General features: G+C 39.1%; 1 protein-coding gene across 1 annotated transcript; it reads left to right on the top strand.

Moving 5' to 3' along the window:
- The first annotated feature begins 1,093 nt into the window (after positions 1-1,093).
- On the top strand, positions 1,094-14,883 carry cul3b (cullin 3b). Its single transcript, XM_061046337.1, is given in 17 exon segments — positions 1,094-1,237; positions 1,240-1,356; positions 4,279-4,476; positions 6,384-6,497; positions 7,325-7,485; positions 7,945-8,059; positions 8,267-8,495; positions 8,897-9,042; positions 9,639-9,815; positions 9,995-10,165; positions 10,517-10,624; positions 11,169-11,293; positions 11,656-11,752; positions 12,247-12,381; positions 12,520-12,706; positions 13,295-13,440; positions 13,642-14,883. Coding segments are annotated over 17 exon segments (2,475 nt in total). The 5' UTR covers positions 1,094-1,120; the 3' UTR covers positions 13,774-14,883.
- The last annotated feature ends 103 nt before the right edge of the window (positions 14,884-14,986 follow it).

The following is a 14,986-nucleotide window of genomic DNA, read 5'->3' as shown; positions in this document are numbered from 1 at the left end:
GATATTATTTCTTTCAAGACTCAATTGAGGACATGCCTTAATTACATTTTGCCAGAAGCCGGCCTACTAATTTAGAATTAACCAAACCAAAGAAATGTATTTGGAGATATGCCTTAATTCTAATGATGCTGAAGATCGGCATATAAATAATTTACCCTGCTGGAAATGTAACAAACCTTATGGTTGGAAATAGTATGGTAATTTAATTCAATTGATAGTATGTTTTCCAGACAGTAAGATTACCCCTAAATTATTGTGGGTCTAACATGAGATGAGATGAGATGAGATGAGATTCAACTTTATTGTCATTACACATATACAAGTATAGAGTAACGAAATGAGGTTTGGCATCTCACCAGAAGTGCAATAAGCAGAAAGTGCAAGAATCTGTGCTATGTACAGTAATTACAATATTTACAGATGTAGACTAAAAAAATAAATTTAAAAAAAAGTGAATTATTGGGTATATATGGTTGGATTAATGGGATGCTATAAATATAAATAAATGCTATAAATATAAGTATATTCTTGGGAGAACATGGAACATGGGAGACATGGGAGAATATAAGATAAGATAAGATATACTTTATTCATCCCAGCAGGGAAATGTAGGTGTTCCAGCAGCCAGCATACAAACAAACACACAACACAACACGTATATACATACATAGCCCACCCATACAAAAAAAACATGAGCCCACAATACAGTTTGAAACTAACTAACTTGAACTAAAATTGTGCATTTAAAGTATTGCCTGTGAATAAAGGCCATGAATTAAGGAAAATAAAATTAACGTTTACAATCCACTATATGAGGATTAGGTAACCTACATCAAACTGAAGTACAGGTAATTGAGTGATACGATTAAGTTTCCACACTGGCATACTTTTTATTGTTGGGTAACTGAATATGTCCCCAAAAAGTGTAAAATACTCCAAATAATGATACTTATTAATTAAAAACTTTTATAATATCAATAGCCCTACTGAACTGTCTGTAACATATCAACTTTAGACTGGAGATGAACAGGCAAAGTTGGTCCGTGTAAGTCTTGTCTCGCGTGATTTGGAGTGCGTGAGCTCTGCGCAATGAGAACTGCAGGTAGTCCGCCATTGCTGTATGAACAACTCTCGGGTCTGGCGTTTGGCTGTCAACAATAAACTTGCGGTGCCGGGACGCGGAGCTACGAGGTCGAGTGAAAGCTCGTTGGCTGCTCCTCAAACCGGTAGTCATCCCGTCCCTCCCGTGGCGCATACTTTCATGTGAATACAGAGCCCACGGACGAGGCAACCATGTCCAATCTCAGCAAAGGCGGCACCAAGAAGGACACCAAAATGAGGATACGGGCCTTTCCTGTAAGTGCATACCGAAGTAGGTGCTCCGTCCGCGGGGAGGCGGAGACTCGACCTCCGTGGTCTGAGCTGTGTGCTAACATGCTAACAGGCTAACCAGCTGAGCAGACAGGACTTCCCTTTACGTAAACACAGTCCAGCCGATTAATGTTCATTGAATCTCTCTCTGACTCAGTTGTCTAAGTGTCTCCTCAGTAACAATGATCAACGTGAAGGCTCGTCATTCACTTGTTTTGATTGTTAAACTACATAAAAACTCCCCCAAACGTTAGCTACCTGACTGGATGCTAACGTTAGCACTGGCCCTTTGACACTTGTTGTTTTCGTTGCTTTTCGGGTTTCTATATGAAATTCATGACGTGTTTATGTCCGAGCTCTAAACAGTTCTGGTGTTTGTCTTCCTGAAATAACAGCTAAACGTCCAGCTGTGAAACAAGATGAAGCAGCAGCGTTACTACAGCTGTAGAAAGATGCTACTGCTAACAATACAACAAACTAGCTCACCTTGCGTTTGTGGTTTTTTTTTAGACTAATGTCTAATCAATCAGAGAATGAAGCTCTGTTTCTGTGCTTTAGGGACCTTCTTCTATCCACCTGACATCCCATTTTGTGTTGAAGCCATCAGAAGACCTCATTTGTATAAACTGACCTCATTATTTCAGCCTGAGTGGGTTTACTGTACATCATCAAGAAACATCTTACTCCTTTTGAATCAGTTTCTAGTGTCAGTGGCCACAGCTTATTTTTGATACAAGAGAGAGGACATTCTTGCATATGTGAGCCTGTTGAATGTGGCCCAGTCCTGACAGTGGCTTGCTGATAGAGCAGCATCTTGACATGTGTTTGGGCTTGTCTGCTAAGGAGCAGCACACACTGTTCCTCCTCACTTGTGGTGCCCTTGATTCAGTTCTGAGTCCACAAAAATGTTGAGCGTGAATTGCTAAAGTTTCATAATGTAATTGTAATATAATGAAGAACTGCAGCAAATTACTAAATGTTTTCCACTTACTTTTTATTGTAGTTTGTAAACTTGTAAAAACCTGCCAACACATTTGAGATTTTTGTGACATATCCACCTGAAAGTAGAAGAAGATCCTGCCTCCTTTGTTCCTTTGTTAATCCCACAAAGGGAAATTACTACACTGTGTTATTGACACATGCGACTACACACACATTGGATGAAATGCACACACATACACAAATAGGAACCTATATGGACATGCACCATTGGAGAGATGTCAGAGTGAGGAAGCTGCACATGAAAGAGCGTTTCAGTTCAGTTTACAGTTCCTTGCTCAAGGGCACCTCAGCAGTGTCCGTCAAGAAGCCGCACTGGAGTAAATATTGCACAGGTTTTACATGTTGGAGAAAGCTTCAAGAAACAGTATGCAGCCATTTTGACCCTGAGCTGTCTAGCAGGCTGTTAGATGGTTGCAGACTGGTTACACTACTGCTCAGCAAGTATGTATTATGAGCTGTCCTACGGCTAAAGGCAATGCAACAAATCTCACGCTTGAAAGTTGTCTTTTCTCTTGTCGATCTTCAAGTTAGCTTTAACAGTTTGGAACCTTTCAAACCTATATCAACTCACATGTCATAAATTACCCTCTCCAACACAGCCATCTAGCCACGGCTTAGAGACTTTATGGTAACCGTTGAATACACATACTCCACATGCAAACAGAGTGCAAACAAGGGGATGTCATATTTTTTGCAGTCGACCTGTTTCTATGGCTTCTCTAAACTTACCGTATTTGCCCGCTTCGCACCCTCTGTTTGTCAACAAATGCACGTTGCAGATGAGGGGAGGCATTAAAACCTGTGTGTTTGATGGCGGTGCAGTAGCAGAGACTGCCAAAGCGTACCAAACCACATTCCTACATATTGTTGCTGTTCACTTAAGCTTCCCTAGTTGCAGTAGGAAGTAGGGTGAAGATAAGTAATAAAGACTTGACAGTTTTTGTTAGTGTTGATCTTTGCCACATATAGAAATGCATGAGGTTAAGACATAGACACTCTATTAAAGATTTTGCTGATTGGAGGTTCCATACCTTTTTCAATCACACTTCAGTAGAATTTGTCAGAAAACTGACCTGCCAAACTACTCTCCCAATTCTTTATTGGGTAAAATGAGTGTTAAGGAATATTTTACAAGTAAGCTTAGAGACATTAAACAAGAAGACTCCTTTCAAATCAAAATAACCCTGACCTTACTACAGAACGTATGAATACTATGTGAATACTTCACAAGTAATAATTACTTGTGTAGTTATTTAAGGGTTAATTGTTTTGTAAATATGTCATGTTCATGGATTTAAACTGAGCTGTTCACGTATGACCTTTGGATGTGAGGCAGACTGATTTTTTTGTAATGCTTAGCTGAAATATTCAATCGTTGAACACAAACCACTCTAACATGTTCAGGCATACGTATAGCGGAGATTGACGTGGGGTAGGCATGAGGAAATTTACTTTATATTTGTCCACATTCTGAAAACGATCAACAAATAAAAAATATTTTAAAAAGTAGTCTGCAGATTTTGTTGTTGAATAAGATCTGTGATCACGCATCAAAGCTGTGGGAGTTTGTCTGATGACAGAGTGTGTGCGGTTTTTGAATGCTATCGTTTCTGGAATAATACAGTGTCCCTTTGCTGGCTTATTCTCAATGAGGTAAACAGTTTAAAATGATATTTTCAGGATTATGATACATTTGAGACCTTTACAAAACCTGTCATGTTTAATGCAGACCAAGGCGGACATTTATTCTCAGCATCACCACTTGCCCAGAATCAGAGGACAAAGCTAAATAGATAGTTGTCTATCTCACACCAACGGGCTTCAATGTAGGAAAAGACCCTTACTCATGAATGTTGGTCAAAATAATCATCTTACTTAATATATGAAGGGCTCCCTTTTTTTCAGATGACGATGGATGAAAAGTATGTCAACAATATCTGGGACCTTTTGAAGAATGCCATCCAGGAGATTCAGAGGAAGAACAACAGCGGCCTGAGCTTTGAGGAATTGTACAGGAATGCCTACACAATGGTGCTCCACAAACACGGAGAGAAGCTGTACACAGGCCTGCGGGAAGTCGTCACTGAACACCTCATCAACAAAGTAAGACTAACACAGGTCACAGGCATATAAAGACATGAGGCACATTTTGAATTTGGTTGGGGTTACCCACCTTTCATTAGTAGGTATTTATCCGTGTAGTGACCACATATGTAAATCCTTAAACTGCCTCTCATGTGGTGCCTTCACATAAAGAGAAGGATTATAAACCTGAACACATAGATGTGTCCTCAGCAAGCAAAAGCGCTTCTTTTCTCTATCAAAGTAAATGATATTGCACAGAAAGGCACACCTCTTCAGCTGGTGTTATGTTCACAGTTGTTGGTGTCCCCAGTACTTTTATTTCAGATACAATCTGACTGCTTTTTCATCCAGGCTTGAAGTAAACGCATGAATGCTTGACTTGTGTGTATATAAACTTTATTTAATTTATCTTATCTTATTTATTTGTCTGATATTAAGCCATAGACGTAATGGGCAGTCTTGTAGAGGTGTTGTTGCATGACGTTAGAAGTTAGGGCAAACACAATCTCAGAGGATGTTACTTAAGTCTTGAACGATGAGAGATTTTTTAACATTTTCTTTAAGCATCATCCAGATCTCCTTTTTACTGATTCTCTATTACTCTGACTGGCTAGGAAGAAATGTTTGAGGACAGGCTCTTTGAATTGTTATTTTGTTCAAGACAATGAGCTACCTAGCGGCCCTTTAAAAAATGAAATGTTGTGTTTTTGAGTGTCACAATGTTCTCATGAAGACCATTGCCTTTACTACCTTAATCAAGTTTGGCCTTTGAACTAAAAGTGAACGCTACTATGAAGCCTAAAGTACACACATACCCAATGAGTAATATCTCTGCAGTCTGCTGTTGATTAGCAGCCAGGAGGGTTGTACGTATTCATTGACTTCACATTATCGATTATCGAAATCAGCTTTAAAGAATTGTCACCAAGCAACAGAGGGCTGTGACACCTGAACGGGTTTTTTCTGTTACTTATCTGTAAACTTATCTGTTTGATTAAAATTATTGTTGGCCATTTTCTTCACTGCTGACTATCGCCATCTAAAATATTTATCAAAGGAAGAATTTGGAGATGTGACATGTTTTTGTACAGTGACACTGTTTAAGATTCCACACTCATCTCAATTTCTAGCAACACCGTCCAAGCAGCCAGGAATGCAGACTCATTTAGGAGCAAACAAAAATGAGTTTGATCAAATGTTATTTAGATGAGAGCTGAATAACAGATTTAAACTCCACCTGGCTTCATGTATGTCAATTCAGCCATGGCCAAGCTCAGTATTACATTTCTACAAAACGTCTGGCTTGTATGGTTATTTATACTTTTCTACCATTTTCCCTGTAACTCCAAAACGAATGACAGTGACCATAACTTCTAGCTCCACTATTTGTGAGACTATGTTTTGATTAATAAGCATGAGAAATAGTCCGAACAGATTCACAAATGAGTAGCTTCATCTTAACAGCACCCACGGACAGTAGTAAACTCACATTTACTTTTATATTGTATTTATAAACTTTCATAATGAGTGATATATGGATCACTGATTATGCTTTTTTGGACTTTCCCTCCCTCTTTAAATCTAGTCTAGATGGTTGATCATGTGTATGAGAAGAGGCAGAAAGATAATCCATCTTGTCTGTGCAGAAGTAGATAAAAGTGGGGGTTGATGTGTCCTCATGAATCTAACTCCACAGAGACATTTATAGTGCTGAGTCATCCTGCAGTGTGAATTTTAACTAAGGTGTTTTATGCCTGACTGATAGAAAACAGGTAGCCTGACTGATAGAAAACAGGTATTAAAGAAGTAGCAACACAGGATCACAATAAGAGAATGCTTGATTAACTATGTCTTCATTTCTTTGTCCTTGGTCATTAACATACAAAGCTTGGTGTCTCATGCACGTGTCTCTGTCTGCTCCAAAGGTACGAGAAGATGTCCTCAACTCCCTAAACAATAACTTCCTCCAAACCTTAAATCAGGCCTGGAATGACCATCAAACAGCGATGGTGATGATCAGAGACATACTGATGTACATGGTGAGTAGCTGAGCAATAACATGGAGCCTCATCAAATGCATGTTTACTACACAGCTGAACAGAGGCACGCAGCAGTGAGGAGACCACAGCAGAAATAAAAAAAAATGAAAACACAGGTCATTTTTTTGGACCAACTTCGTGCCCTTCTTATTCATGTGAACACAGAAAGGATGTCATCTGTCACAGTGGCAATGTTTCAGCTGCACACATATTTTTAAAGGAGTAAGAAGCAGCTAATGGCTGAGCTTCAACAGTTAAAAATTGTAATATAACAAAGAGTACAGTTCAGACCTGCTCTTTTTGTAAAGTGTCTGGAGATAACATTTGTTATGAACGGGTGCTATACAAATAAAGATGAGTTGATTGATTGATTGAAATGAGTCCTAAACACACATTACCTTTCAAATAAGACCTTCAGCAACTGGAACACCATTACTGCTGATGACGACTGCTTTATTTTCAGGGAATATTAAAAGTTCTACACAGCAAGAAAATGTGTGTAGAGAGGCAGTCAACCCTGTTGCCTGTGTTGGCACTCTGCAGTGGGAAATATTAGATCAAGTCTGTTACAAAAATGTCTCTGGTTAACAACTGATCTTATCGCTATATCCACTTTAATGTCAACACATGCAAGATAAATGACAGCTGAAGGCTGGGTGAAGAAGTAGTACTGACATTAAACTTAGCACACGATCAGAAAGCACATGAAGAGCTGAAAGGAACCGATTTATATCTATTAAAGGATGGCACTGAAACATATCTACCCTTCACTTCATTAATCCAATGTTGTACATGTATTCATTGATCTTTGTGTGTGTGTGTCACAGGACCGGGTATATGTACAGCAGAACAACGTAGAGAACGTCTACAACCTGGGTCTTATCATCTTTAGGGATCAGGTGGTTCGTTACGGCTGCATCAGAGACCACCTCCGGCAGACCCTCCTGGACATGATCGCACGAGAGAGGAAGGGAGAGGTGGTGGACAGGTACACAAAAACTCACAGCTATGATTGAATGAGTGCATGGCGGTTTGATTAATTGCCATTCAATGTTGACGGCTTAATTTGACTTTATTGGCTCATTAATCTGCAAAGGCTTTGATGCTACTTGTAATGTTAAAATGAAGGAAAACATATCATCATCATCATCATCTATCATTGAAGGTGGACAGGATGCAGTGTTTTGGCCTGAATAAGAAAAGATCTGTCGAGTACATCTGAAACAATCAATTCTGCTTCGATAATTATTGAATTAGACACTGACACTTGGATATCTTTCAGCCTCCTGCTCTGTGATTTGTTTTAGTTTTTGAGTTTGTGTTATGTACAAATAATCAAGAGTTAGCATGTGTGAAATGAATATTAAGGTTTCTTTTTTTTATGTCTAGAGTGGGGTTTTTTCGTTTTTTTACTGATTATGCCTTTCCATTTGCTCCGCTTCTCCAGGGGGGCCATTAGAAATGCTTGCCAAATGTTAATGATCCTTGGCCTTGAAGGGAGATCGGTTTACGAAGAAGACTTTGAGGCGCCTTTCTTAGAAATGTCTGCAGAATTTTTCCAGGTTTGTAAGAAGTCATTCCCCTAACTGTTTATTGTTTATCATTTACTTGGATCCCTTTTCATTGTCACCTGGGCTACATCTTCCCATTCTGGGGTGGATGTAGTTTACATTCAGTATAAATAGAGATGATTTTGGATACATAGAAAAGGAATTTCAGGAGCGCTTCTTTTCATTTTCAGCTTTTAAGTGTTCCTTATTTTCTTAAAGATGGAGAGCCAAAAGTTCCTTGCAGAGAACAGTGCCAGTGTGTACATAAAGAAGGTGGAGGCCAGAATCAACGAGGAGATTGAGCGGGTGATGCACTGTTTAGACAAATCTACAGAGGAGCCAATTGTTAAGGTGGTGGAACGTGAGCTCATCTCCAAACACATGAAGACGATCGTAGAGATGGAAAACTCTGGCCTGGTGCACATGCTCAAAAATGGCAAGACGGACGGTAAGACTGCTGCAGCCATGTGCAAGAACCTGCTCAAGTTTTTGCATCAATCCCACAGAGGGCGGAGCAGAAATCCCTTTTATCACTTTTATAAACCGTGTTAATGTGAATTGCAAGAGATTGATAACTTACTGCGTCAGTAATGTGATCATCCTTTCCTGATGAAACAAACAAAAAGATTGCAGGAATGTTATAGTAGGTGAAAGATGATACCGGGACTGCAGTGTTGTAGCTTTAGTCAAGATGCATGCCCCTTAAAAATGTCTTCACCAGCACACTCCACCAGTTTTTATTCACTCTGCACAAATCAACCTTCCTCTACTGCAGATCTCAGCTGCTCAGACCTTTTTTCAGTTTTCATATTATATAATAATGTGTCTGTTTGTGGCTATCCATCACAGATTTGGCGTGCATGTACAAGCTGTTCAGCAGAGTTCCCAATGGGCTGAAGACCATGTGTGAGTGCATGAGCTCGTACCTTCGAGAGCAAGGCAAGGCCCTTGTGTCAGAGGAGGGGGAGGGAAAGAATCCTGTTGACTACATCCAGGTAAGAGGAGTCATGTTATTGCTCATTAATGTGTATCTGCAGTTTTCAATTAACCTGCTGCTTCGAGAGTTGGCTGTCCTTATTGTTGACATGTTCTCTTGATGCAAACTATAACCATATGACCACATATATTTGGGTGAATGAGATAGAAGAAGCACAGTCCTAACATCTACCCTGAGAGATTAAACGGTCATTACTACTGGCACAGGATGCTTTAGCACACTATAGCGTGCAGAGCTTTTACAACAATATGCTCCCACAACATCTCAAGAGAATAACTGCTCTGACCCCTGTGGCCTTGCTGACCAAATAACACAACGTCATTCAAGCCCCCTTTTCAAAGAGTCGTTTTAAGTTCATCTGTCGGTACTTTCAAAGCAGCTGTGTAAAATAAGTTTCTATGCTTTGCACTTCTACTCCCAAACTCATGTTGTGGCTCTTCTTTAACCAACAAACAGCCCAACAGAAGGATATCTAAACTGTTGAGATTAGTTCTCCTCTGCTGCAACTACTGTAGAAGCTGTACTCACTGTATTAAGCTGCTGCTGTGTTATCCTTTATCATCCCTCTCCTCTTGCCTCCTCTCCTCCCTGCAGGGTTTGCTGGACCTCAAGTCACGTTTCGACCGCTTCCTCCAGGAGTCCTTCAATAACGACCGGCTCTTCAAGCAAACTATTGCAGGAGACTTTGAGTACTTCCTTAACCTTAACTCTCGCTCACCGGAGTATCTCTCACTCTTCATTGATGACAAACTGAAGAAAGGAGTCAAAGGGGTGAGACATAAACAAACAAGCAGTGCCCTCTGTTGCTTGTCCTTCACAAAGTTGGAAATAGTCATTTGATCATTTGAAGCCTGTGTGTCAAAGTCATATGCAAGTCTTCGGTTTATTTTTCAGATTATGACTCCACTTTAATGCTCATGATGATGTTGTTGTTTTTTTTTTTTTACCAGTTAACGGAACAGGAAGTGGAGTCTATACTAGACAAGGCCATGGTTCTGTTCCGCTTCATGCAGGAGAAAGATGTGTTTGAGAGGTACTACAAGCAGCACCTTGCTCGCAGGCTGCTCACCAACAAGAGCGTCTCAGATGACTCTGAGAAAAACATGATCTCAAAGCTCAAGGTGAGCGGGAGTGTGATTTAAACAACTTCATTAAAGTAATAAGGATTGCTTTGCGTGATGCTTTGTGAATGAAAAACCTTGATGTAATCTAGGCGTTGAGCTCAAAGATTTTATGCAGTCTACTACGTTTTTATAACTGCATATTATTGACCTTTTAACCATCATCTTGTTCAAGAGAATCAATGCTTGTTGGAAGGATATGTGGTACAAAGGAAGTTTACATGAAGGAGGCCGTTTCCATATGACACTTACAAATTGACAGATTAGTCGACCACCATATGAGTTCAGATTTTCTTCTAAATAGATTTTGATAAGCTAAATTTGATCCTCGTTCTGGTTTTCATTACACAGACGGAGTGCGGCTGTCAGTTCACCTCTAAGCTGGAGGGCATGTTCCGGGATATGAGCATCTCCAACACAACCATGGATGAGTTTAGACAACATCTACAGACCACAGGGGTGAGGAAATGCCACGCGCCACAACTCATTCTATCAAAAATAATGAGATCACACGCTATCTGTAATCAAAACATGGTTTCTTGACTGCCTGAGCACTGCTGCTCTGCTTTGTTGCATAACAACAATTATGAGCCTAACTATCCATATCTCATGAATACATGTTGCCATTTTCTGCCTTGTCATGCAGCTTTTTGTCACCAAAGCCCCTGACTGTATCTGTCATTAAAATTTGCTGAAGCACGTGTGATTTGTGTTTAGCAGATAACAAATTAGTTTAGAAAATGAAAACATTGAATCCAAGTTGTTAGTCATGAATATTATTTTATTTGATTAGAGCTAAAAATAAAAAATTAAAAATAAAAAAAAAAGCCTTGTTGAACAACACATACAACACAGTCTGTGTCAACACTCTGTTGTTATTTTCTGTTTAAATAAGCTCAGGTTTTTACTCTTCTTCTGCCTTGTAGTCATGCCAGTAAAAAATCAGTATGCAGCAGCAATGCACGTAATCAGACATTAAGTGTCTTGTTTTTTCTTACCTCAGGTGTCACTTGGAGGAGTCGATCTCACTGTGAGAGTCCTGACCACGGGATACTGGCCAACACAATCAGCAACACCCAAGTGCAACATCCCCCCTTCGCCGCGTCATGCATTCGAGATCTTTAGAAGGTTAGTCCGTCTGACACTTTTCTAAAAAAATGGAAGTTAATTTCTTTTTTGTTAAAAGAAAAATGGTTTTGTGACAACATTTGTACAGAGTTGCTCCAAAAGTGATACAATAGGAAGAGTCTTTAAGCCATGTTATATTTATGGTACAGTTAGAGACCGACCACCATAGTAACAATCTGTTCTACCTCCTGACCCATTCTGGATATAAACGTGTCTGAATATTTTTTTTAAAACATGAGTGATACTTTAAGCGGAAAGTTCTATTTCTAAGGCCTGTTGCAGGTAGTAACTATCACATAAGTTGGATTGCTGGTGGTGTGCTCTGTAGATTTCAACCCAGAGTAACTCCTCTCTACTTGCAGGTTTTATCTTGGGAAGCACAGCGGCAGACAACTCACACTGCAGCACCACATGGGCTCTGCAGATCTAAACGCCACTTTCTACGGCACGATCAAAAAGGTATAAGCAGCCTTGAAATTCAATATCAGCAAATGTTGAAATACTTTTTGCCATCATTATGCGAAAGAACAGTTTTTATAGTTATTGTTAAATGTTTTAAAAAGATTTTTCAATCACAAAAAATCCCATTAAAGTCTTTTGAATGTGCTATGGATAATACTTCTACTAAATGCTACTCTTCAAGGTGAGGCTAAAAGACTTTGTAACATGTAGTAACACAGTGTAGTAAATACCAAAAAATAATGCACACTGTGGATAATGATTTGGTAAATGTAAAACATGTTTTTACTGATAGCGTTAAACCAAGAGGTAATTTGAAGATGGTCATGTATTTTTTTTTTCTTGTTGTGATCATTTACCTGAAGAAGATTAGCATCATCGGAGCAACAAAATGTTTTCTTATAATGCCTTTCAAAGGGAAAAGGTATTTTTTGAGGAAGAGGATTCTGATGCATATTTTAAGATTCTAGTATTTCATCTCAACATGCAAACAGGAGGATGGCTCAGAGGTCGTGGTAGGAGGAGCTCAGGTTACCGGATCCAACACCAGGAAACACATCCTGCAGGTCTCCACTTTTCAGATGACCATCCTCATGCTTTTTAACAACAGAGAAAAGTCCTTCTTTGAGGTAAAGTATTAAATGGCTAATAAAATGTTCCTTTTGTAACACAGAAACTCAAACAACACCTGCAATATCAGCAGGAAAAGCTGTTTTCTCTGTTATGGTTCTGCTTGGTGTGTCAAACTGAATCCCTCCATCCTGTAGGAGATCCAGCAGGAGACAGACATCCCAGAGAGGGAGCTGGTGCGTGCACTGCAGTCTCTGGCCTGTGGGAAACCTACTCAGAGAGTTCTCACTAAGGAGCCCAAGTCCAAGGAGATTGAGAATGGCCACGTGTTTACAGTTAATGACCAGTTTACCTCTAAACTACATCGTGTCAAAATCCAGACAGGTACAGGAAATCATCGAGGTTAAATTATATTTTTGTAAAAAAACAAAAAATTGTAGATTTTTTTTGCACATGCAGAGCAGAGTCTTTTTGATGATAAAGAACTTGTTCTTGTTTTCTGATATCATGTTATATTGTCATCTCAGTATCTGAACATATAAAGAATATATACACCACCAGTCAAAAGTTTAGACACACAACAGAAAGAGTATTATAAATTACACAGTATACTATCTTATTATAATATAGTTTAGGTTTCATTATTTTGACTAGTTTCCACAGTTTAGAATAACAGTAGCTATGAAAACAATACAAATAAAACATTTAATTTCACTTTAGTTTAGGAAAGAAATGCATACATACGTAGGCATGAACTTCACTATTTATATTTATATGTCACATGTCAAACATTTAAGCATAAGCCTTTAGATCAAAATGTATCTGAGAAAATAACATGCATTTCAGTCAGGTGTGTCCAAACTTCTGACTGGTAGTGTATGTCTTGTTCCTCTTAAGTCATCACAGTCAGTATTAAGTAGTGATTTAATTATTCTGCTTGTCTTGTGTTTTTTTTCCCTTTGCATTACCTAGTGGCTGCCAAACAGGGCGAGTCAGACCCAGAGAGGAAGGAGACACGACAGAAAGTGGACGACGACAGAAAGCATGAGATCGAAGCTGCCATTGTTCGAATCATGAAATCCAGAAAGAAGATGCAGCACAATGTCCTAATAGCAGAGGTCAGTCAGCTGAAATGGTTACATTTTATCCACAATTCCAGTAGTTTATTATTCAATTTAGTGAGCCACCCCCAAAAAAAAAAAAAAAGACAAGAGAGAGCAAAAGATGAAAAACAACGGTTCATGGCAACAGAATTTGTGTAATTATAATTAAAACATGATGAAAAGTATGACCTTGTTTCTGTGTTTGTGTTTCTGCAGGTAACGCAGCAGTTGCGAGCACGATTTCTCCCTAGTCCCGTAGTAATCAAGAAGCGCATTGAAGGACTCATTGAGCGGGAATATTTGGCACGAACACCAGAGGACCGGAAAGTGTACACTTATGTAGCATAAAGCAAGTCAATTCAATGAAAACTAACTTGGAGTTGAAAGCAACTGAGAGCCTTGTTTTTTTGTGGACTGCTATGCGTTTGAAAGAACTTGGAAGTGCTTTCAGCATTCATTCTGGGAAACACTGGGAAGCTTAACTTTATCTTCCATGAAAATGTGTTTTAAAAAAAACCTTGGTGAAGTTGGGGAAGTTTTCTAGCAATATAAGATTACTTCAGCTGAAAAAAAAGAATGGAGGGGATCTAGTTTTTTTTTTTTTAAATCATGTTTCTTGTGGCCTTTGGAGAGATTTGGACAACCTGTTGTGACAATTAACGACATGATGTCGAGAACGAGAGTGAACATGTCAAAGAGAACATGCGGCTACATGGAGACCAGGAAAATATTTGAAATCACTCCCGTTTTAAATGTTTGTGTCAATGTGTTCTTTTTTTGTTTTCTTTTTGTCTTTCTTTTTTTTGTGGCACATTGATAGCTGTACAGGATGACAGACACTCTTGGCCTTTTCCTCCCAGAGGATTTTAAATTGAAAGCAGAGGTGGAAGTCTGAACTGGTACAGACCTGGTTTACAACAACTGTAAAGGTCCATTTTGAGTACTTGAGCAATCATGGAGTGCTTAACTTGTGTTGCAGTTCTGTCGGTTTTTGTTGAGGTTGTTTTAATATCTGATTAAAAAAACTAAGTGCACCTCACATAGCCAAAATATTTAATGTCATTTTCAATATTTTAGCCAGGTCTGTACTTGTGCTTAGAGAGCTGAAGAGCTGTAGCTTCACAGCATGCTTTTGTCCAGCAGATGGATCAGAGGAATATGACACACAAAAGCTCCATAAACAGTGTTTGGTCTTTCGTGACACATTTTTCACTTCAGGCCTGCTGTATGAAAGGCCAAAAAATGTATTTCCTCTCTTTGAATGGAAGGTTCTCTTGTGGTGCAGGTTACAGAGGACTTTTTTTTCCATTCTCGACTGCATTTTGAACGGGTGGAACCAGTCCAGCACCATGTTCTAATGTGTACAAATTGTAAAATAATTATTGTACTCACTGCAAAGGTGGATTGTACAGGGCCTTGTTTTCATCATATTAAATGTAGAATAAAAAAGTGAAGGGATGGGCTCTTTTTTTAATATCTTTGAAAAGAAGGCCACAATTTGACCATTATTAAAGCTACGTGTGAATGGTAAGACCCAGTCCAAATCTATTCCACATGAAAT

Source organism: Labrus mixtus, chromosome 9 (genome assembly GCF_963584025.1).
Source record: "Labrus mixtus chromosome 9, fLabMix1.1, whole genome shotgun sequence".
In the NCBI taxonomy this organism is placed as follows: domain Eukaryota; kingdom Metazoa; phylum Chordata; class Actinopteri; order Labriformes; family Labridae; genus Labrus; species Labrus mixtus.
Note: the sequence above shows the minus strand (reverse complement) of the source record. Positions and strands in the feature narration are given on the sequence as shown.